Source organism: Cheilinus undulatus, linkage group 15 (assembly GCF_018320785.1).
Source record: "Cheilinus undulatus linkage group 15, ASM1832078v1, whole genome shotgun sequence".
NCBI lineage: Eukaryota > Metazoa > Chordata > Actinopteri > Labriformes > Labridae > Cheilinus > Cheilinus undulatus.
The window spans coordinates 37,060,902-37,085,838 of NC_054879.1; the positions used below are offsets into that span (position 1 = coordinate 37,060,902).

At 39.4% G+C, this 24,937-nt stretch overlaps 1 protein-coding gene across 9 annotated transcripts in view; it reads right to left on the reverse strand.

The window, feature by feature from the left end:
• Window positions 1-81: 81 nt before the first annotated feature.
• Window positions 82-24,937, reverse strand: part of pou2f1b (POU class 2 homeobox 1b) — a 31,313-nt gene continuing 6,457 nt past the window's right edge. The window contains exons 1-15 of one of the 9 annotated variants that reach the window (XM_041806863.1): window positions 19,031-19,138; window positions 18,653-18,718; window positions 17,934-18,025; window positions 17,160-17,255; window positions 13,129-13,305; window positions 11,995-12,112; window positions 11,777-11,868; window positions 11,286-11,459; window positions 10,992-11,133; window positions 10,651-10,805; window positions 8,853-9,041; window positions 8,584-8,698; window positions 8,160-8,499; window positions 7,973-8,061; window positions 82-7,315 (exon numbers count right to left, since the gene is read on the reverse strand). In XM_041806863.1, coding sequence (XP_041662797.1) covers window positions 7,047-7,315; window positions 7,973-8,061; window positions 8,160-8,499; window positions 8,584-8,698; window positions 8,853-9,041; window positions 10,651-10,805; window positions 10,992-11,133; window positions 11,286-11,459; window positions 11,777-11,868; window positions 11,995-12,112; window positions 13,129-13,305; window positions 17,160-17,255; window positions 17,934-18,025; window positions 18,653-18,718; window positions 19,031-19,061 — 2,145 coding nt within the window. In that variant the 5' untranslated portion in view covers window positions 19,062-19,138 and the 3' untranslated portion in view covers window positions 82-7,046. Of the gene's footprint in view, window positions 7,316-7,972; window positions 8,062-8,159; window positions 8,500-8,583; window positions 8,699-8,852; window positions 9,042-10,650; window positions 10,806-10,991; window positions 11,134-11,285; window positions 11,460-11,776; window positions 11,869-11,994; window positions 12,116-13,128; window positions 13,306-17,159; window positions 17,256-17,933; window positions 18,026-18,652; window positions 18,719-19,030; window positions 19,139-24,937 lie in introns of those variants that run through there. The other 8 variants (XM_041806865.1, XM_041806864.1, XM_041806862.1 and 5 more) reach the window with 8 other exon arrangements.

A 24,937-nucleotide genomic window follows, 5' to 3' on the forward strand; every position in this document is an offset into this window, starting at 1 on the left:
GTAAACTGTAAAACTGCTTTTGCTGTGTTGTGTTATTAAATGCCAATAAAAGACAGACCACATGTCAAAACACTTGGAAAATGGTTTAATGATGTTTACAACAAAAGAAAACTGTACATTAACAGTAAGAGATTATCTTTATATGTGTATAAAAACAAACAAACAAAAATACAGCAGACAAATGCATCAAAATCTACTATGTATCCTGATTCACATACTTAAAAACTCCTACACAATCTTTCAGTTCTATGCCGCCATGACTGGTGGCGATTTTTTTTTTTTGTTTTTGTTTTTTTTTGTAGTTAGATCAGTGTCCCTCAGTGTTGTTGTCCAAGATGGAAAAACAGAACTCTTTACATTTAAGTCCTGGAAAGACATTTTTATATCAGACTGCAGAATAAGAAAAAAGGGAAATAAAAAACAAGGACACATTCCTTTAGATGAGCCCAAGTTTCCACAACATGAGTAGTAAATGTTTACAGAATGCATTTCTTGAGATACACAGACGTTATATGTACATGGTTTTCTTTTTTATTTATTTTTTTGCTTATTTCTCTTGTTGAAAGCCATGGTCACTTGGGCTGTGAACTGATAATCACACACATAACACACCCAAAAACATACAAAAATACTATATCTTTAACCTACCAAGAGTAAGACAGTTCTGCAATTAGTTCCATGCTGTGACAGAAAAAAGAGATTACAACAAACAAACGAGAAACAGACGCTTTTTCACGCAAGTTTTTCTCAGAAATATACCAAAATATACATCTAAGCTTTGGAATTACTGAGGCTAGGACTAAAGCCAGTGCTGGGTTTGTCTCTTAATACACATGCTGCAGGGTGAGAGGAAGAGAGGAGCAGAGAGACAGAGAGATATCTTTGGTATCTGCATTTGTCAAAAGTTAAATATTTGGATTTTTGCTTTGGGTTAGCGCTTGTGAGGTCCTACAACCTCACCTGGAGTAAAGCATTTAAACAAAGTGTCACTGAAGCCCGTCGGCCAGAGGGTCTGAGCCGGAGGGACACAGTCCATGCAGAGAGACGGACCATGATGCATAGTGTCACAGCTGATCAGAGTCTGTAGTGAAGAGACAATGGAGGAAAGAAGAGGAGAGGAAGAGGGGGGACACAGCAGTGAGTTTTATCAACTGCAGATGTGTATTCCTGGAGACAACAAGGTTAGGATGTTACAGTAGAGATGAAGAGGAGACAGAAATATTGTGAGAGGCAGGAACGGCATTTTCACCAGTCTTTGAGAGAATAAGAGGAAAGAGTGGAGGAAAGGGAGGGACATCCTAGCAACAGCGCTCAAGACGGACAAACATAGACTCCTGAGCAGGTACAATGTGCACAGGATTAACCCTCAGTGTGTATTAACAAACATCACCCAGCTACCACCAGATCGGTTCATGTGTGTCAGAGAAGCCCACTCAGCCTCGTTTTCAAACCTCTCCCCTCTCTTCTCAGGTCCCCGCCCACAGGCACTGAAACTGCAGCACCGACAGGACGCCGGAGCGTGTTATTTTTTTTCCGGGGATACACATTCGCATGCAATAAAAAGCTATAAGAGACGAGTTGAGGGTGAGAGCGTGCGAGGCTGGGATTTGATGCTGAGCAGTGAGGCGGGGATGGCCGAGGGGGAGATGGTGTCGTTCGTATACAATCAAGTTAGAAGTCTTTGGTTAACGTTGGTACCACAGGAAAGCGGGTTGTTGAAGCGCAGCAACAACAGGGGGAGACATTTTCATACCAGCACCTGATCAGAGTGAAGAACAATAAAACAGGATTGTCAAACTTAAAGAAGTGATCAAACAAAGAGGGGTGCTCTATTTATGAAAAATAAAAAATAGTAACTTTTAACTGACAGTGAATCCATATAACATATTAAAAAAATAAAGTTACAGCAAATCATTTCCATTAAATGCTGGAATACAACAGTGTGCAGCATAAAAACCCCACTTGTTAAAGAAAAACAGCAGACATTCATAAGCACTGGTATTATGTCTCCCCCTTTTGGTGGCTTTCTGCACAACCCTTCACAATGCACAGGCATGAACAGGCTTCTCCCACAACACAAGTTTGTGTATTTTCACCCTTTTTTTGTGATTTTTTTAGAAATGTTTTTATTTCATAAGTAGATTAAAGCAGGTTTCACTCAGTTTTGAGTTAGAAATGAGGTATACAACAGCTCCATTTTGCCTTTACTGGTGCTCCACGCTTCCTTTGTCATCGATACAAAACGGCAAACCAGTGTGGTAGGTCGACTTACTACGACTTTACGCATTACTGCTCCACAAGATATCAAAACCTCAGGGTCATGTGATAATACTAAAGTGTTAAAGCAAAGCCAGTGCTAAAACAGATCATCAGTTTATTGTTCATAAGATAATTAGAGATGATAAAACAGTCAAAACATGACTAAAAACTGCACTTTTACCTTAATTTTATATACACTGGCCTGTTTCAAGGCTTTAGTACATCTGTAGTATGGTGGCCTGGAGGTGCAGTACAAAATTACGAAGTCTGACACACTTTTAAAAAGCAAAAAAAAAAAAAAAAAAAAATTACATGTTCAATATTTCCAAAGGTCTGATACAAAATTACAGTCTGAAACACTTCCAACAAAAGTTTAAGTTTGAATTAAAAAAAAACCTCCATAAAAAGTTTTAGTAAAAAAAATTACACATTGCAAATTCTACATGTATATTTTATAAAGCATAGTCACAGAACACGAAACACTTGTACATTTGCTGAGAAAAATTGACGTTTTAGAGCACTTTTATAACTTTTGTAAAAGACTGTAAATTTGTTTCAAGCTTTGTAAAAGTGTTTCAGACTTTCTAATTTTGTATAAGACTCTGTAAATTTGTTTCAAGTTTTGTGTTTCAGACTTTAATTTTGAATAAGACTTTTGTAAATTTGTGTCAAATTTTGTAAATGTGTTTTAAATTTTGTAATTTTGTATCAGACTTTTCGCATTTTTTTGTGTAAAAAGTAAATTTGTGAAAGTGTTTTGTTAATGTTTATTGTTTCATGTTATGTTAAAATGTATCAGACTTTGTAATCTCATATCAGACTTTGTAAATTTGTTTTAAGTTTTGTAAAAGTGTTTCTGACTTTGTAATTTTGTATAAGACTTTCTGTAAAATTGTTTTAAATTTTGAAAGAGTGCTACGAATTGTGCAATTTTGTATCAGACATGTTACAAATCTTTTGTGTAGAATGTAAATTTGTGAAAGTGTTTTGCTAATGTATATTGTTTCATGCTCTGGAAAAGTGTTCAGACTCGAAATCTTGTATTGCACTTCCAGACCACTGTACAGTAGAGACCCCAGTAACAAAAATAAGTATGCCTATGTCCTAATTTTAAATCGCTTTAACATCAGTTGGAAGATGAAAAAATGCACCATAATGGTTTGCAGACTGCCCTTCCGAGTCTCTCTTTTAAGACGCTCTCACACTCATACACACACACACCTGCTGGAATTATTAGTAAAGCTTTTCTTACAGGTATCCACCTGTCTGAGTCACACCTAAAAAACATAGGTAGCAACATAATCACGCTCTTAAATGCCCAGAGTACACTGTATTTTTTCAGTGACAATGTACCAGGTGAGCTCAACGCTCAAGCCCTCTCTCTCACACACTCACACACAAAAATGCTACAATGCTCATGTCTTCTACGTAACAATAAGGCATAAATGATAATGTTAATCTTCTTCGTCAAACTAAGAAAGCCAGTGATCTTGCCCTCTCACACTATACAAAACAATTAAAGGCATAAAGTAATATAAAAAAATAACTGATTGTTAAAGACAGCACGACAAATCAAGTCCACGACGAGTCAACCCAAAAACACACACACAAAAAAAAGCCCTATGAAAAAAAAGGTTAAGATCAGATATTTCAGAGTAAGGAGAAAACCCCCTTTTATAAAATAAAAAAGAACCTCACAGGTGTCCGCAATCCACGCCACTCGGAGGCGTGGTCTCATCTTACTTTTTGGTCTTGAAAATTTCTAAACAAAAAATGCTCTTTTTGCAATAATAAAAAAGGAAGATTTAGGGGAGTTTTTTTTTTTAATTTATGATAAACACTACATTCAGTCTTGATAACATACTGGTTCAAATATAAAATATGAATATCTTACAAGTGTTTCTATATATATTTATATGTATAGAGTTAAGAAAAGATCAGTTCTCTAATTCTTAAGTCTTTCCTCAGATAAATATTTCAGTAACGTCCTATGGTGCCGACGTGTTTGACTCTTTAGTAACTACAAACAGCACTGGAATAGGCTCGGCCTGTTGTGGCCTTACAGACAGGGAGACCAGCAACACGAGCAGCCAGACACCTGCCTAGCTGCAAAGAGAAAGGCTTTTACTTTGGCAAGAAGGATTTCAAAAGAATATTTAAACCTGGAAATACCCCATAAATAGTAGTACTAGAAAATAGCAGTAGTAGGTTGTCTTTTTTATGTATGGTTCCTATGTATGGTTCTTCAGTATAAACTTTGAATGGCGAGCCAGACAGTACTTATACATTCTACACTGTTCTATACATAGAAATGTCTACAGGTGAACCTTATGTTTAAGTGCTGCTGAGGTATATTCAGTCAAAATTATTCAACAACAGTAAAGAACACAAAAGGAGAAAGTGGACAAATTTCACTGCTTACAGTCTCAGTGTTGTAATTCATTTTGTTATCTCATGCAGCAGAGCACTGCTGCTTTTATGTGGGGTTCAGCTGAATGTGAAACACATTACCAGCTCTTAGCCCGACTCTGTGTTAGCTAAGATTATTTGGCAGGTTTCAAAAAGAGTCCACGGACAGATTTAGGGAGCAGCATATGTTTCATAACATGCTGGCTGAAAATGGTGGTGCAGAGAGGAAATGGAATAATGTTTATCACATGATCACAATGATGCATTTACATATGTGAGCCCTCTACACAGGAGGGTCTGAACTACAAGCCCTGATTTTCACAGGATGTAGTCATAAAGCTATAGGAAAGCATGCAGGCCTCTCAACAGCTCAACTCCAGCAGGAGCGTCAGCAGCAGGTTGTTAAAGCTAAGTTTCTGTGATCCTTATCCAGCAGCACCAAATCAGGGATATCAGGTGTTGACTGAAAATTGGGGAAGAGGAAAATAACGATCAGCAGTGTGGAGTCTTTGAATCATCTTTGTGTGCTTGGACAGGCACAGCAACTACTGAGGAAAACCACTTTGGTTCAAGCTGTTGTTTTATGGCTGAATCTTAGTACAAAACCAAAAAACAGAAGCTTTCCAATATGCTTCAGAAAAGCCCAAAAACTGCTACCAAAACTGATGAAAGGAAAATAAGCCATCAAATGGCCCAAAGAAAACAGGGATCAGGCATACAGGGCAAGGCCCCTGTTATAAAAACCAATTCAAAAAGAGTCAAAAGGAACTACTTTTTCATGCCTCATTCACCAACCCTTCTCTTTTTGGTCAGTTGTGCTGCCAATTCAAAAGTTGAGCTATGAGACACTTTCTCAAATTAAAAAACATCAAAAAAGGTCATCTTTGGAAAATTATCATCAAAATATTGCATTTCTATTTTCTGTTGACAATGAAGAGAGAATCTGTACTCATAAATATGTTGACTAGACTAAGCTACACCGACTACACACAGTAATTATTTTAACAAATATTTTTGGTATATCTTAAAGTACGTAAGCCAGTCAGACGACTGCAGACAGAAAAAGAAAGACAGAATTTCATTCTTCCCAAAACAGGCAGACTGCAGCTCATCAATCCAGTTTTTTGGTACAGATACTGTGCACAAGTAGATACGACGGTACTACTATCAAAAAAGAAAAAAAAAAAAAAACACAATACGATAACCCCACCTAGCCAAAAGCCACCAAACATTTGGTATGAAGGCCTTGATGGCTGACTGGTCACTTCTTTAACAGACCAGCCAGCCGCAGAGCCTCATGGATCATGCAGTTACTGAACTCTCAGTATCTGCCTGAGCTGTAGACAACACATGCAGACTACTAGTTTCTACCTCTGAACCCAAACATATTATACAGTTTTTCAATGGACCACCGTCCAAAACACATCAACCTCAATCAGACTGCATGTCTGCAGCTCTTTTTAAAGCTCTCCATGTAAGGTTTTCAGTCATCAGTGTCTGTTATCTGCACAAGGACCGCTGTTTTACAAAAGCTGGTCGGCTACTTCGCCACCGCAGCGAAATGTAAAAGTCAGTGTTTCCAGAAAGAGAGACACGCAGACGCTTCTTGTCCCTCCAAGTCTTAAAGCAATGATAACCTTTATATCGGCCACTTATTACTTGTTTTTAAAGCCTTATAACCACGATTAAAAATTGAAAATTAAATCTTAACTTAATATTAGACTTACAAAGTTCTGAAAAAATGTCAAAAATATAGACAGCAAAGAAAAAAGGTCCCTACAATATAACTTTGATATGATTTACATCAAGGCCTGTCAAAACAAACAACCCAAAAGAGATAAGTATAGACGGGGTGACACACAAACCCCCATTAGTGATGATGAGTATAGTGAAACTAGTAGTAAAATCAGTTTAGTTTGAACGTTAAAAATGAAAAATCCTAAAGTTTTTTGGTTAGAAGTATTTCAGAGAAAACTCTGACCTGGAAATAGGAGGACACATATGTACAAAATGTGAACAGCTTGATAGTGCCGAGGAGATTTTTCCTTCCTGGACACTTGTCAAGGTTCATGAGGAAACGGCAGGCCGATAGCAGAGTCCATCTGGCTACTGTTGGTGGAAAACAACAACAAAAAAACATCCAAGAACCAAAAAATAAAAGAAAGGAAAGAAAGTATAAAACTAAAAGTCAGCCTCAAACTCATGTGAGGCTGTCTTGTTTTTGGTGGCAGCAGAAAGGATTAAATAATGATAGATACAATGGAAAGAATGTGTGGTGTTAGTGAAGCGCAGAGCCTCCCTGCTCCCTACGTGGCGTGAAAGGAGTAGTGCACGACGCAAGGAACAGGGCGTTCATTCAGGACGCGGCCCAGCCGGCTTCACTGAGCCTTGGAGGCAGTGGTGATGGTCGAGGCCTGCACAGGCACAGCAGCCGTGGTGGCTTGGTGAGCGTCGGTGGTGACCTGCAGTCCCCCTGCCCCGGCCGACACCAGGCTGACGGGGTTGCTGGTGAGCAGCGACAGGTTCTGGGGGTTCAGGAAGAGCGGCGTGGTCACCAGGTTGGGCGTGCTACCAGCGGAGGCGTTGGCAAATAGCAGGTTACCCCCGTCCAGAGAGGTGATGGGGATAGTGCCACTTGACGCCAAAGCTGTAGAGGAGAGAGAGGTGCACATGTTTAGGAGAAGTGCTTATAAAATACATCTGAAAATGAATCCGCCTTAACCTCCCAAACCTGAGCTTTTCATTTGTTATGCATTTTTGATACCTCCTACTTATTTGGGTTTAGTAGGTCCAAATAAGAATAACAAGGAAAACAAGTAGATTCAAAAAAATGTCCTCATACGAGGACAGTGGGTCTATTTTTCTGTATAACACCATATAAACTGGAGTAAAAACAAAGTTGGAAATATAAAAATAATTCAAATATGCAGTGCCTTGAAATTACATTGTTGCTGTTGCGGCGTCCAAGCACGTACCAATCTGGTTTAATATTAAAAGTTATCATATCCAAATTTGAATATTTTGTATTTTGGCATCCCTTCAACAACTACACTGGTTTTAATATTCACTGTATGTTTTTATAGAACAGCTAATCTGTATAAGAACACTCCCTAGGTGATGCTGGTAGGACACTGTGACATACTACTGACCAAGTAACTTATAAACAACATTTCTGTGCCATAATCACTACAACCTTGCCATCCACCCAGCTGTGAAACTCCCTTAAGTTAAATGTTTTCTCTTTAATTAGCAGAAGAATTTCCCCCAAAAATAATTCTCATATTGTTTCAAGATTTTTACACACCTTGAATAGTAGCCAGGGTGCTGTTGCTCATGAGGGCAGGACTCAGTGCACTACCAAGTCCACTGGGAGTCAGACTGAGCAGGGCCCCCCTGTACACACAATGACAAATTAATCACTGATGATGAACTAAAACACATTAATATCAATAAAAGGTACTCAGAAGTCATAGTCATAAGCCTGTACTGACCCTGGAGTGAACTGGGAGGATGCCATCAGTCCCGGGTTGAGCCCCGCCGCAGCAGCAGCCATAGCAGCAAAGCTAGCACTGGTGGGTAACTGGGCGGCGCTTTGCAGCGCAGACAGCCCTGGAGCTGCCACCATCACCTGACCCGTCCCTAAAGTGTTGGCTAAAGATGTTGTGGCCTGGGTGACGACTGTTTGCGCCTGACTGCCGGCCTTGCTCTCTGTGGTATGTGTGGACTGGATGGTTGTCGGTGACGGGCTTAAAGATGGAGAGCTGGTTGCTGTGGTAACCATAGGTGCTGTGGAGATGACGGACGCCGTGTTTGTGGCTCCAACTGTCGTGCCTTAGTGGGAGAGCATAGAGAATTCCAGGATTACATTGAATTCATGGGTACGGATGATTTTTGAACTTTTCCACTGAGACAGACCTGTGAAAGGCAAAGTGGAGACGCTGGTGCTGGTGAGAGGCATCACTGTGTTTACAGTCAGAGTGGTGGGCGTGTTAATAGTTGGACTGCTCACAAGGCTTGCTGTGCTGGCCACCTGGGTGATGGAACAAGAAGAACTGTATGAGCTTCAAACAACCATCTTCATTGAACATGAAACACAGATGTGTCAGATCTTTACATTCTAAAATGATCTCTGAACAAACCAAAAAAATCAACAATTTACTCCTCATCTGTGTTTTCATCCTTACCAAAGGGCTGCTGGGGGTAAAGATGGTTTTGATGGGGGTGCTTCCTCCTCCGCTGTTGCCGCTGCTGGGGGGATTGATCCTCTTCTCCTTCTGCCGGCGGTTGCAGAACCAGACCCGGATCACCTCCTTCTCCATGTTGAGCTGGTCGGCGATCATGGTGATCTCTTCAGAGGTAGGTTTTTGGTTCTGCTTGAAGAGGGCAAAAGAGCCAGGAATTCCCTGTGAGCACTTTTGTATTATTGAGATTAAGTTTTTGACTTAGTCTGTTCAGAGTTGCTACAAACTTATAAAACCCCACGTCAGACCTTTTTTTCACCCAAATAAGGGAAAATAAATACCATATTTGCACAGTTAAATGTCAGGAATTTTTGAATTTAATGGCATTAACTCCCATTGTCAAATTTAAACGCTTCTTTTGCGTTGCAAGTGCCTTATCATTGTTTTTAGCCTAAATGTCTCTTTATTTTTTCTCTTAAAGCCCATTTTTTTACTTACGTTTCACCAGCTTCTGCTTTTATTCAGCTTCTTGGATGTTTAAATCAATCATGGTTGGTTTAATTTGGCTTTTTTGGCAAAAAAATCCTCCCAAAAACCTCTTTAATGTCAAAGTGAAAACAGATTTCTACAAAGTAATGTCAAACAAAAAAAATGTAAGGTATAAATATGCACCTCCTTTAAAATTATTGACATAATTCAAACGAGGTCCAGCCAGTTGGTGCTAGTAGTTTCACAATTAGTAAAATTGGGATCATCTGAATGCAGTGAATGTGTCTTAAGTGATTGTAGTATAAAGACACCTGTGTCTGGAAGGTCCAGTCACTGGTTGATCAATATTCCTGGCTACCATTACACCATGCAGACAATAGAACACTCCAAGCAACTCAGAGAAAAGGTTATCAAAAAGTATAAGTCAGGGAATGGATACAAAAATTTCCAAGGCACTGAACATCCCCAATAGTTCAGTTAACTCCATCATCAAGAAATAGAAAGAATCTGGCATGTTTAAATCATCCTAGATCAGGTTGTTCTCACAAACTGAGTGACCGTGCAAGAGACTAGTGAGAGAGACCACCAAGACTTCTTCACCTGTCAAAGTATTATGGGAGAGTGGCAAAGAGAAGTCACTGCTGAAGAAAACTCTGCTTAAGTCTCAACTAGAGTTCACCAAAAGGCATGTGGGACACTCCATGGTCAAGTGGAAAAAAGTGGTGCTTTCTGGCCATCAGACAAGACGCCGTGTTTGAAGGACACCAAACGTCCCCAGTGTAAGTCATGGGGGGTGGCAGCATCATGCTGTGGGGATGCAATTTGGCAGCCAGTCCTGGAAGGCTTGTAAAGGTAGATGGTAAAATGAATACTGCAAAATATAGGAAAATCCTGGAAGAAAATCTTATTCAGTCTGCAAGAAAACTACGGCATGGGAGCAGATTTGTTTTATAGCACAAATACTTATGCAATCACTTATTTTACCTTACATATTTATATTTACTTGGACATGAAAGAGTTTTTTTTTATTTTTGGTCAGAAAAGCCAAATTATATTGACCATAATTATAAAATAAATAAAAGAGTGAAACATCTTAGGGGGTGAATACAAGTATCGCAGATAGAAAATAAAAATTCTAAGACAATTTATGAACTTAAGTTTTAAAAATCAAAATTTTATGGATTCACAGAAACTTTTTAGTGAGGCTGTTTAGAATATTTTTAACAAATTTATAATTTTTACTTTTTATGTGATTAAAAGTCAGCTATGGGTTTGTTTCCCGGCTTGGATCAATATTTTTAGCTTTTCTAACCTCCAGAAAGCTCTTTTCTAAGGCCACTCGGATGTTGGTCTCGATACTGGTCCTCTTCTTCCGTCTGCGGTTGATCCCCTCGATGCCCATACCCGGAGAGCCCAGCGCACTAGGGCTGGACAGTGCCTGGTCAGATGTCAGGTTCTCTGCACAAACAGCAGAGACACAAAGAACAAAAGGGAGGTAAAGACAAGGCACTAAAATAACTGCACAACCCACGCTGTCCACTGCACATCAAACAAGATCAATACAGATGTAGAGGGAAAACTGCAGGCTCAAAGGGTTTTCCCATCAGGCCACATGCTGCTGAATTGCTCATTCAGGTGGGTTCAGGGACAAACCTGCATCATTCAGCCACTTCTCCAGCAGTGGCTTGAGTTTGCACATGTTCTTAAAGCTCAGATTCAAGGCCTCAAAGCGAGAGATGGTCGTTTGGCTGAAGTCGTTTCCGTACAGCTTCCCCATGGCCAGGCCAACATCCCCCTGGTGACAAAGATGGAAACAAATAATGAAATAATGAATGAAAAGAAGAAGAAGAAAAAAAACAACAAAAGGAAAAATCATCACAGTTTTATGGTCACAAGAAACATGAATCTGGTTGTATAAAAACAGTGATCATCAGCATATAAACAAACCTGTGTGAAGCCCAGTTTGATACGTCTCTGTTTGAAGGTCTTGGCAAACTGTTCCAGCTCCTCCAGATCACTGGGCTCCTCCAGGGTGGGGGTGTCCAACCGTTTCGGTGGGGTCTGACTGTGGGAGAGGGGCTGAATGGGTGTGGCTGCTGTTGTGCGGGTCGGAGTTGCAGGCTGAAGAGAACAACATATCAAAACAGAGCAGTATATAAGTGAAGTTAGAGTAAAATGAATAATTTGAAGAAAATAGAGTTTATCAAGATTTTCAGCATTTTTGATACTCTGGGATTCCATATCCGATTTTTATCAGTATCATATTCAGGTTTAAAGATCTGGTGTTGTGACAACCCTTCATATAAAGTCTATGAAATGTTGGCTCTCTGATGTCATATTTTAATAATTTAAAACTATCTACTAGCCAGCAAAATGAAATAATTACATCACATCTTTCTGTAGAAAATGAAAAAAAAGGTCCTTGTTCCATTACCAACCTGAGTTGCAAGAGTGATGCTAGGTTGAGACGGCAGGAGGTTAGCTTGGCTTTGAGGTAGTTGAGTTAGAAGACTCTGGGCTTGCAATATGCCTACAGAGTGACAGAGAGTGGAGTTAAGATCAAAAGGAAAAAGATCTAAAACAATCAAACACTTTGAATATATCTCTTTTATCCTAATGCAACGTTAAAATCAAACAGTGCAGGTGTCGGACTCACTCTGTGGGGCCTGCGGCGTCTGTGAGATGATGAGCTGAGTGGGCTGCAGCTGAGTGGCGATTGGGTGGCCGGGCTGCACCAGAACGAACTGAGGCAGGCTGTAATTCTGCTGCTGGAGCTGCTGCAAAAACAGATGATAAAATAAATCAAATCAAATGATTAAAGTTTCTATTAGCACCAATTCCATCTCCACAGCATTTTGACTGTAAGCTTACAAATCCTATCATGACATGGTACCATTACAGCTAAAGATGTTTGTGGCAATTAATTTTAAAGTTAATTCAATGCTAATTTTCATTCAGAGCAGCCAGCTAGTCTTAAGATCAGAAAACATTCAGAAACTGTATAACTGAGCAAGATTTATTAATCAGGCCAGACTTAAAACAACATCACAGCATCTACAGATTGACATTCCAAAATTGGTGTGGCTTATGTTAGCAGTGCTAGCACCACAGGCCTTCAGTGCTCTTCTGTGGTTAGTGCTTATGCTAAATGGGGTTGAAACGCTGCTCTGGTCTGTATTCCAGTTTAACCTGACACTGCCTTCATACAACTTTATCTCCATTTTCTTGATCAAACTAGGGCCAAACCAAGATGCACCCTTGCAATGCTATCAGTCCAATGTGCAGGTTTTCATCTAGGTAGTAGAGTGTAATGGCAGTATGGGGGTAATTCTGCTGCTGGAGTAGAACAATGTACACAATTAGCCAACTAACTGACTGAATGTTGTCCTCCACACTAGTTTGAAATGAGAATTACAGGTCAGTTGAACATATAACAAATATGTTTATCAACTGAAGCCTGCAGTTCTGGTCAAATGTTGTGTCCTATTATTGGCTACTTCCAAAATGTACAGATGTTGTCTGTTCATAAAAGACTTTCTTTACCACATTTTTTCCCATGCTCATGTGCATAACCCACTGGATACTGTTTTGCAACCCACTTTTGAGTCCCAACCCACTGAGAACCACTGCTCTATGGCCTATGTTGTACATTAAAGGAACAGTGGAAATTAATGTGAGTATTCTTGTATCATCATATAGTGGGATAAATCAGACGTTCAGTTTCTTCAATAACCTTTAAAAGATTACATCAAAAATCAGTTTGAAGGCGATGTAGGCATTTGTGTGTTACCGGTGCGAGTTGGATGGGCTGTGACAGGGGCAGCTGGGTAATGGGTGCGGCTGCGGAGGCTGAGATGCTGGCCCCGGTGGTGCTGTTCTGCTGGCTGGCTGAATGCACAGCTGCAGCCAGGAGCTGAGCCTGGGCCTGCTGGAGCAACAGCTGCTGATGAGCTGGGGTCAGGGTCAACTGAAGAGCCAAGAAAGAGAGGGAGGAAGAGGAATGCAGAGGTAACAGGAAGTCAGGAAGAGAGCGAGGCAAAACAGACAAACAGAAACAGTAAGAACAACTTCGACAAATAAGTTTCATCTTACATCTAGAGCCGGGCAACATAACAAAAAAATGAGAAAATAGAATATTTTCCACTTCACAACTTGACTTTTTTGTTTTTATCTCCTTATAATTATGATGTCTTGTCTACTGTTGTGTTGTGTATCTCCCCATGCCAGATCCATCTCTATGCTGGCCGTGTTTTTTGTCAGAAGTTGAAATATATTAGATTTCTGAATAAATGAGCTGTCAAAGACTTTATTATGATAGCTGAATTTATTCATTCCCTGAAATTTGTATAACTTAATTTCCCTGATATGCAATTTTATGATACTGATGTTGATTGTTTTCTCACTGAATTTAAAGAACAGTGTGTTCCTTACGTATGACGTGCTCTGAAAATCAAGTTTGACTTGACCTAAGATGAACTTCACAGCCATCAGTGGCTGTTTCAGGTTGGTCATTTAACACTGAACCACCTTCTAATGACTGAGGAGACCTTTGGGGAAATAATTCCTCCTTTGTAAGTGCCAGCACATACTGGAACATTGATATTATACCTAAAATTTATGTTAATAAAAACAGTAATTGCTGAGACCTACAGTGAGCTATGGGTCACACATGATTACAAAATAGAGTGAAACAGGAAAGCTGTAGCAGCTCTGTGCCTTAATAAGCAGTAAAACAATAAAAGTTAATTCTCTTATCTCATTGAAACAAAAATTTGAATTGAAAAAAAAAAACATCTCCCAGCTCTAGATCAATCATTCAAGTAATCGTAAAAGTAGAGTTACTGTTGTCATGATATTGAAGTTATAAGGCTTCGTTACCAGTGAAAAGTTTACTGTCTGATGTAATACCATGTGTTTGATGTGCTAGATATCTTTACAGAACACAACATCTTTATTATTTGATTCTGTTTTTGTTTAAAAGGCTGCTCCAGCCTGCAGTCATGAACTACATAATAGCTGACATGTTATTTTATTACCTAAGTGGAGTCATGCTGATACAGACTGTAACAGGTCAAAGTAAGAATGTCACCCTTCCAGAAGTTAAACTTCTGCGATGCTTGTAAGAATCAAACAACATTGATACCTGTTGCATTACCGGAGCAAAAAAATGAACAAGATAAGTTGCTCCCTGTGTATCTATACAGGTTTCAGGATTTAGTCAGCCATTTTTGATGGATTTAATTCTCTTTAATTATGCATCTTTTTATAAATACATGCATTTGAAAAAGTTTTTGTTCTTTTTTTAGGGATGCACAATATTATCAGCATGACACTGGTGTCAGCCTATGAAGTTCAGCAGGAATGAAAAGTTCCACCATTATTTATTTACAGCCGATATAACAGCCAAACATATCAGCAGAGTACAAATAAGTTTGTGGAGTCTAAAGCCGAATTAATGGATCTAGCTTTGCTGCAGATATCATTTTTATTATCCTCATTTTGTCTCCTGTTTTATTGTAAATGTTTTTAAATCTGTAACGTGTCCTTCAGGGCTTAGAAAGGCACTTATAAATAAAATGTATTATTATTATTATTGTTATTATTATTTCTTAAACTTTAAAGTGTGTACTGAGGACTTAAGTTTGAGGTTCAATCTACAGGTTGTTTAATGCTTGCTTCATGTTTTCACACTTATGAAAGCATGGGTGTTGTTTTGAGCAGTGTGAGGATTGTCTAAAAGCTGCTGGGGTTTCAGAGCATGCTGTTGGATGGTTTGCTAACTATCTTACTAGCAGAACCCAGGCTGTTCAGTTAGAGGGTGTCACAAGGGACTGCCACAAGCTACTCTGTTATTTAGTATATTTATTAATTACCTTGGAGAGAGTATTTCAAATTCTTTTCATTTCTGTTACTAAATACAGTCATTAAATTGAGCTGATATCTTCTTTTAAATACTTAGGGTCTTTACTTGACAAAAAATTGAATTTTAAAGAGCATGTTCAGTGACTTAAACTGAAGATTTTACTGGGACTTTACTTCAGAAACAAGTTGTTTTTTTCCTTTTCTGTAAAAAAAAGACTAGTTGAGTCTACCTTTTCACCTGCTTTTAATTATGGTGATGCTTTGTACATAAACACCTTTGCTCTGAGTCTTCATATGTTGGACAGTGTGTATCATGGAGTGCTGAGATTTGTTAATTGTGGATTCTTAATTTAACTGAACTGCTTTAAGTAGATGTCATTTTGGGCATCAGCACATCATTTATAAAGCCACTCATTACCATTCCAATTTTGTGACCACCTTACTTCTCTCTTAATCTTGAAGGATTATTTGCAGTTTGCTTTCACTGACTTTGTACTATTTGTTTTTCAAAAGTCTGAACTGAGTTGGAAAAGAAGGCTTTTAGGTTTCCAGCACCTTTTACTTGGAACACTTCACAGACTGATTTTAAACCTTAAAACCTTAATGTTTTTAAAATCTTTAGTGAAAACTCTTGAAACCAAATGTTCTGTTTGCTATAGTTTTATTACTGTATTCACTACCATACTGTATAAACAGACCTGCAGACCTGTTGTTAAATTAGACTTAATGTTAAAAGAATTCGTATATCATGCATGTTGGAATCAACTGTTTGTCTTGTTTCCTGTCCGTTTCAAAAACAGACTGCTGTAATAAGAGTTATGTTCAGCTAAATTCAAGTACAGGAGAGACTTGGTGTTCTTCCAAAAAACTGTCCATATATCAGTCTGTATCTGCTAAAAGGAGTTTGGGAATATTGTTACATTGGATATGACCCATGCCTTATATCATGCATCCTCGTTCTGTTTGATACTATCAGTCTTTTTAAAATGATGTGTCATCTTAAAGCTTGGAATTGTAAAGTATTTAAGTTATATTTTCTATGATTTTGTACTAAATGTATCTTTCTAACATTGGTATTGAAGAAGTAGTCAAACCTCAATTATCATGGCAACACTAACACCAGTCAAAACAGGCAAATGGAAAGAAGACTCATGCAGTTGATCCAGGCATTTGTGCAAATGAGCATGTTGATGTCATGTCCAAACTCAGATCCACATGCATGGAAAACAGCAGCAGCCACATTCAACCCGGCGGGTTGTCCCAGCCACAGTATGTTCTATGGTTGTCTCTATACTAGACTTCTAAACTTAGATATAACAGGTAAAAATTCTCTAATGTTGATGCTCTTTTCAATACCACAGTAACAAACAAAGAATTCCTAGGTGACCAGTTTCTTAATTTTGAAGACCAAAAACGGCAGGCAATCTTCTACACACTGTGTAAGTCAAACAAACAGATTAACAATGGCAGCATTTCAGTACTGACACATTGCTAAGCATTAGTGCAATTTACACTGCTCTCTTTGCTTAAGTAGCTTTTGGTCAATTGTGATCAAGACCTAGTTTTCTAAAAGTTTCTGCACCTTTGATTCGTCACTCAAATAACAGTGGTTGTATTGGTTTCAAATGGGTGGTATTGAAAAGTATCCAAGTACAGCAAACTTTGATAATCTTAGGGAAAACATGGATGGATATGAAATATGTCGTATGGTCGGCCACATCAAGACTATGTCCAAACCCATCCCTCCTCCATGGAGGAATATGAACATATCAAAAGAACCACTATGATGAGCAGGCAGACAGGCAGAAGAGACACCAGCCCTTTAGCCACAGAATCAAAGCAAGCGATCATTTCATCCCCCAATCTATAAGCCGAGGTTCATCGAGTTGATGTGGCACCCAGGATGCATGGCTGTGATCACGGTTTTAATTCAAGGCAATGAGGCGACAGGCCACTTACTCCAGCAATCTGTCCTCCTGCCAACATTAGCTGGGTTTGAGGCAAAACACTCTGCTGGACGGAGGTCGGAAGAGCACTCGAGTCTTCCAACTTAGACTAGTGGAGGTAAGCAAAGAGGAGGAGGGAGGGGGAGCTTAGAGGAGATCTTCCTACAGGTAATACTGAGTTGACAGCATTAGATAAACCTGTTCAGATTAGATCATATGGATTAAATATCCTAACTGTATTTACTTAAAAGAAGTGACAACAATGAGCACAAAACTAAAACACATCGAAATATAAATTCTCTGTGCTACTTTCGCTACGCTCTGACAAATGAGGCTCTGCTCTTTGAACAGGGAGAGGAATTTAAATTGAAAAGGAAATGAGAAAGTGGGGTTTTAAAAATGTTGCTGCAGCCTTCAGAGATGAAGAGAGTGAGCGGAAAAGGGAGGGGAGAGTCGAGATGCTAATTAAAATAACTGTTATGCAGTGCATGTAAATTCTGCATAGATTTGCATATTCTCAGCCATCTGTTTCCGAGCAACCGCAGAGCAGCTAATTAGCATACAGGGTTGATTAATCTGCCGTGTTGCCAGGCGACACAAGGAGAGCCTGGCTCATTTAAATGAACTCTCTCTGCCTGTGCATGTGTGAGAGCAGTGAGACTACCACAGTTTAAACTTCACCTTTTCATTATTAGTACCTTTAAGCTTAAACTATACCATAAAAGCTAGTATTCCTTTCAGGAAAAAGCAGGTAAAAGGTTATAAAAGGTGTGGTAGGGGTTGTTACCTGTTGGAGGAGGGCTTGTGCGTGTGCATTAGTGATTGCACTTGTGGTTGGCACTGTCTGCCTCTGAAAGTCCAATCCATTTGTTTGGATTCCTGAAGACAAGAGAGACAGATCATGAAATTAACCATCAGAGAAGCAACATTTTCACTCTTTCTTTCGTCAAACATACAAAAATATGAAACTGGCAGGCAAAGTGAACCTGTAGGAGGACACCTAAGTAAGTATGACTGCTGTCATTTGAATAAAATAATGCGTTCATGCAAAAGGATGCATTACTGCAACTGCTGCATGACTGTGTTTTAATGCAGGCTGGTGATTCACTACAGAATTAAATATTAACATTGCATAGAAAAATTGGAAGCAGACATTAATATTTACTCAGTTCATCATTACACAATAGCTGAGTGTTCACTCTGAGCTTGATAATTCATCTCACAGAATCACTGAAGCACCGACATGGAGCAGATCAGTGATATTCAATAAGCACAAGTAAAGGGAACTGCTCTGAGGTAAACACTTCATTTGACAAAAAGGACCACTTGCAAGGCTTTTGGAAAGCTGCCATGTTTTTTTTTCTCCAAAGGAGTCAATAATACACAAGGTTAAGAGTATTGGAGTGAGCTGTAGCTTTAGTTTTCAAGAAACCTGTTGAATCAGGGGGGGAAAACCTTGATGTCATTTCAGTGAAGAGGTAAAAAGAAGAGCTGGAAGTCACTCACCGGTGTTCCCGTCACCGCTTTCCATTGCACATTTAGTAGTTTCTGACTGATTATTCACTTTAGCATCTGGAAGAGCCAGACAGAGACACAGTGAGACAAACTCACACCCACTTCTGATAAAAACATCACAACCTTGTTACAATTACGATGGTGATGATGAGTCCTTGCTTTAATGCCACCTGAGTGTTTTGCAAAGCTGTGAAATGTTCTTCAAAAATAATGCAAAATTAATCACCAACACAACCAAGCGCATTTACACATTCAAACTCTTCTTGTCACTTGGATACAATCAACTCATCAGAGTGACATTTTCATGCAAACATTGCTACATCACCAACACAGAGTGGCGCCGTCAGCCCAGCCTCATTAAGAACTCACCCGCTCCTGCTCCACCTGTGTTTTCCAGCATGGCTGCAGAGGAGCCTATCACAGTAACCTGCCTCTGCCCGGGCAAACCCTCCGACAGGGTGTCCGGCACTCCTCTTGTTCCTCCCCCGCTCCTCCCTCTCTCTCTTCACTCTCCACTGGTCAGCTTCGAGTCAATACGAGCAGAACTACACACAAGCAGACACGGCGGCACTGTCCGGCGCACGGTTCGCTAAGCAACACTGGGAAACGCACACTGGGAAAAGCCGACTGGGTTTTAGGCAAACAGCTCTCCTTCTCTTTCTCCCTGCACTCTTTTCTTGTCTTATAGCTCTGCCTCTCTCTCTCTCTCTCCTTTGCACTCGCTTTCTCTCTCTCTCCCTCTCTCGTGCCAAGATTGTCTGTACTTCTGAAAAAGTTCGACCTCTCCCTCTCTTGCTGGAATGAAACAAACGACAAGTGCAGCTGGCGGCCTCCTCTAACTCGGCTCCCCTCCCTGCAAACTCTATAATGAAGCGTAATCAGTATTCAGCTGATTAAAGCCGTATGCAAATCTGCCCCTGCCTCGTTAGCAATGCAAGGCTTTGAAGTCCTGCGAGCGACGCATTTCACACCGGGCTCTGAAAGCTTTCTGCATAATTTAAACCCCTATAAATATTTATCAGCTCATTAGCATATTAATTGGATGGCTTTTGGAGGACGATAAAAAACAGGGGAATAAGGACGACACAGAGAAGTGGGGAGGAAAAAAGTGCTCAAACTAGCACTTGGCGCAGCAGAGGGAGGGGAGGCAAGCAGCACAAGACCAATTATTGTGCCAGTGCACGGCTAAAAAGTAATTAGCTAAGAGCAGGTAAAGGGCTGAAGATATCCCAGAATGCAGTGTGAGGCCTGTCGGCGGTGGTCTGGGCATGTAAGCAAGACGGACTGCATTAATAGGACGTCTAAGACTGCTCTTTCTGAGTTTCTCCAGGAGTCATGGGGACCTGCTTAAAACAGGGTGAAGCAAGGGGGGCGACTCACTCAATCGGAAATAAATAACTCCACATTAATCCACCACAAACCCGTCATTACTGCAGGACCCCCTGTGGCTAAAGCATTCCACAGCGAGCAGGGACAGAGAGTGGGTGGTAGGCTGTTGCTGTCTATGTTTATGAAGTGTTTAGGGATTAGCATATTTAGATTAGCTTTACATTCCATTAGTATTTCATTTCAGAGGTTTTTTTTAAATTCATTTCTAGCCCCCTCAAACAGTCAATGCCGCGGGGGGAAAAGCCCTGCTGTGTTTCTGCACAGGTGTCCGGTGAATCTGAGAGACTGGACTAGAATGCATGGATGTTTTTGTGGTCTTGAGGGGCAGGGGCTTAACATTAAATCCACAACAACTGCCCCCGGATAAAGCTCCAATCAATGTCTATACCTCGCCCTCTGCCTGATGAAAGTATTTACATAAAAGTTAACCACAGGAAACAATACGAAGAGGGCAGGGTGGCATTAATGTAGTAAAAATGAAGGTCTGCAAAACACAGCAGTTTGAAGACTCCTGGGGCGAGCCTTCCATCACCAAGTAATGTTTGAACTTGTTTGTTGATTGCATTTCCCACTAACAACTTGAGCTCCTGAGGTTAAGTACACTGTTATGATTTGTTCTTGAAATGGAAAAAACCGTTTATGATCTCTGAGTCCCTTTTCAGGGCTAGTACAAAAAGAAAAATCATATCCAGCCATGAGTGACATCCTTTAACTTTTAATTCCCATCATACTTCAGTTTCATAAACTCTTACGCAAATTAAGAATGATAAAATTTCAATATTTCAGCTTTTCAAATCATATTTAAAACAACATAATCTCTATTATGTTTTATTAATGGTGTTATCAAAGAATACCACAGCATAAAGAGAATTTCAGACCTTCAGTCTTACAGAGGTATGTGTCATCAGAATCAGCCAGGAGCAGAAGAGCAGAGTTGTTCGGATACGTTAACCAAAATATTTGGGCAATTTAGGCAGTTTGCGAGCAGTTTTTGTTAATTTTATCCAGACATTCCCTAATATTGGATGTCAGGGTTAATATTTTTTAGCTGTTGTTTCAAAACAAGGATTGTATTTCACCATCTTTAACACTTTTTTATACCACATGTATAACAAAAATACAATCTCTGCAATTTCAATGATCAATAGCCGTTTTTCATTTCCTTATCTGTTTAAGATTGTCTTCTGTGATCCATAAAGTAGTGGACAATCTTCATTTTTTCCTCTGTAGTATATGTGCGTACTAGAGGGCCTGACAATCCTGCAACACAACATGACTTGTGAAACTTTATAGAGCTGGGATAGGGCTGGGCAATAAACGCAAATTCGATTAAATCCCAGAAGTTGCAATATTTCTTTCACTTGAAATGTGTCAAAATACCAGTTTAATAAATCAACTTTTTGCAGTAGCAGAGATTTTATGCACATTATGCAATTGACATTATGTCAATTTTTTAAAATGGTTTACAAAAATACTCCTTTTTGTGTTTTGTTTGTTTTTATTAATCAAAATGAGTGACATAAAAATGATAATGCCCCTAAACAAAGCAAAAACATCACATTTACAATACAAGCAACAATAGTTAGCTCATTCTATCTAAAACTGATGAAGCCTAGTGTTATTCATGAAAGTCATAACCCAGCTACGATCAGCTGGTAGCCAGCCTCACCACCACCCCAGCCACCTCCTTAATAGCTTAAAGCTTGTTGCACCCCCATATTTAGATTCATGCTACTATGGATTAATTGCTTCGGAAATAATTTCATTTTTTTTCATTTTTGTATTCCTCGCGTGCATGTTTCTCATAGCGCCTGATGCTATTGGCGATATTTATGATCATTATTTACACTCGTAAATAAACCTCGTCCTCATGCAGATTACGACAGACCGCTTCAACTTTTAGAAACATAGGAATGTTGACAAAACATCACACAGGCACAGAGACAACAGGAGGAGACAGAGACACGCAATGTGTGTGGATAGTTATAGTGTAGAGAGAGAAAATGAGTAGATAAAGTGGAGGACAATCAATCATCATAAAGTACATTTACCAAAATACATAATCTTACCTATCTTAAACATGTTATATGTTACAATAAACGGTTTTTGTTAAATCTTTCAGATGTCAGATTCATTTGCATGTGGGGAGGCCTTGTTGGCAGTATAGGTAAATGTGACACTTAATACTGGTATAATACAGTCCTAAAGTTACTCCTGATGTAATTTCCATGATTGATTGATTGATTGGTTGATGGATGGATGGATGGATGGATAGAATGTTATATTGACATCTGGAATTTAAAGAATCAAATGAACACCATGATTCCTTTAAGTGTTTGTTTCAGTGTCAGTGTGCCGATCTTTGCTGATCATCTTTTCTTTTAATATGAGGCTTGTGCCACAAAGTTGTTACAATGAGAGAACGTCATTTATCAGATGTTTTGTCTAAAGCTGCATACATCTGGGACAGATGTTCATGACGTAAAGGACGTCACTCATGGGCCCACACTGGATTATCATTGTGCCTTGACTGAGAAATCTGCTCAAAGGAGGAATGAGAAAAAGTGTAAGTGCCGGCCGTTCAGCGGCATTTCTCACCTGCTATGCAAAAAAGATTGGCTGTGATTTGCATTCATCTACAAAGTTGTTAGATTTTGTTCTGAAATAAAGGAGGGGAAATGTTCAGGCAAAACTAATGTAAGCCACTCAGCAATTCAACATCGGTATCTGTGCAGTGTAGAGTTGTCAGGAAACCAGATTTTTAAACTTCTATATAATTCTAAGAAGAACGAAACAAAATATCTGCTTCAATTATGAACAAAAATAACATCCTTTTTACCAGTTACTGGGTTATTACTAGTTTTAAATGATCCAAGTCCAAGCATCAACCCTAAAAACTTCAAACTGATGCATCTCAACCAGAGATCAGCTTTTTGCTCTTTTTAATTCTACTTATGTGACCTCAGATTAAGACATACTGGAAATGTTAGGAAAAAAGTAAAATACTTGAGTAGACTTCCTTGAACACCTTCAGTCTAAATTCAGTGATCCAAATCACCAAAGCTATCCAGTCTTCAAGGTACCCAACAAGGACTGTAGGCCAACTACAATAGTTCTCCTTTAAGGACATCATTGCACTGAACAGCAAACAGGCACCATGTAATAGTCCGTCCCAACTCCACAGTTGATCTCCTCAAACAAAGCAGTGTTTAGTTAAACTCCTGCCTTCTGTTTACTCAGAGGGCCACTGTGAGATCTGCAGATGTCACTCTAGTGTAAGAAATCTGGAAGGGATCTGTCTTTCCGACCTTTTCAACAATCAAATCTCACAACCAAATGAGGAAACAGGAGGAGTGAATGCAAAGGCTGTTATCAGCAGTGCGCTTTAACACATGTACAGTTACTTGGATGAATGTTTTGCAAAACTCTGCTGCGGAACAATGCGTTATACAAATATCCTGCAAAGAGAATTTTAAATAGGTGTCTCATTAGCAGTGCATTATGGGAAGGCTGGCTGAATACTGCAGAGTCGTTAATGTGAGCACGGAGATTCAACATGAGACGGAGTAAAACTTAATTAGCACATCCACATTCTGCCCCGCTATCTATATCCTCCATCATAAACACAGAATACATCAAGACCACTTTTCCTAATCTGCACCAGTCGGAGCATAAAGCAGTGAGATGTGTGGTCATGACAGATAATATTTTAATTTGAAGGAAGTAATAAGCAAACAACCTGCAGTTTTAAACACAAACATCCAAATTATTTTTAAAAAGCTTTTTAATTCTTGTATTAAGCCATCACAAACTGACAAGCGATAGTACAAACTCCAACCGCCAAAGGAACAAAATACAGGCCGCAGTGTAACTTGATGAGCAGTAATGAGGCTAACAGCACTCTGAGCTGCTGGGGTCCGTATCTCCTGGGTGGTCATTAGCCAACTGTCTATAGGCTAAGTGGGAGACTCAATCTAACTAAAGTGAAGTGAAGTTTCCAGGGGGTGGCCAAGAGGAATACTGAATGGAGAGAAGTGGTATGAATCCATCAGCTAGGGAGCTACCATATGTGATAACTGCAGGTGATCCATATGGTGTGATTCATTTTAAAGAAAAAGCAAATAGTGATGAAACCATCCTGGTGGAGGTTGAGAAAGAAAAAATTTGGATACATTTCATGCAAATTTCACACAAAAACAGCCCACTGCAAAGCACTTCTTAGCTGATTATAAAGAATGTGGATGTCTCATGTAAATCAGAGTAGAGGGGTTACATTAACACCTGCCACCATACAATGATAAAACTGTCGAGTTTACAAAATACAATGTATTCAAAGGCAAAAAAAAGTTAGGAGTGACCATTGTTAGTATTTTAAATTTTCTCTATATATATATTTGTACTCTGTATTCTGTTATTTACTATACACCCAACTGTCCAGGGATTTTGTTTATTTGCGTACAGGATATTACTTTGTGTTTGTATTTACCATCTTTACAATGCACAGCATGCATCCGTTTAATCTAAGACCAAGAGTCTTCGTACACTACAAGAAAATTACATTTAAAATTTTGGGAACTCCCAGGGAACTAAATGTGATGAATACAGCTCAGAAGTGCAGTTGATTGACTCTGTGCAAAGGACATTTGATTGTTAGCATCAGAGTGCTAGGTCCGTGTCTGAAAATGACATCAAAGCAGTGGGATCAAGGCACGGTTATGTGCTAATAGGGGTGCTATAATCAACTGATGTACATTGATTGGTTGATCAGTCATCCAGTAAATGTAGACTACACCATCACCTTTAAGATGGGTTTTATTATGAAATGCCTACTGCACATCTTTTGAGCATTTCTGCCCAGCTGCGCATCCCCAATAAGCTTGCAGTAAT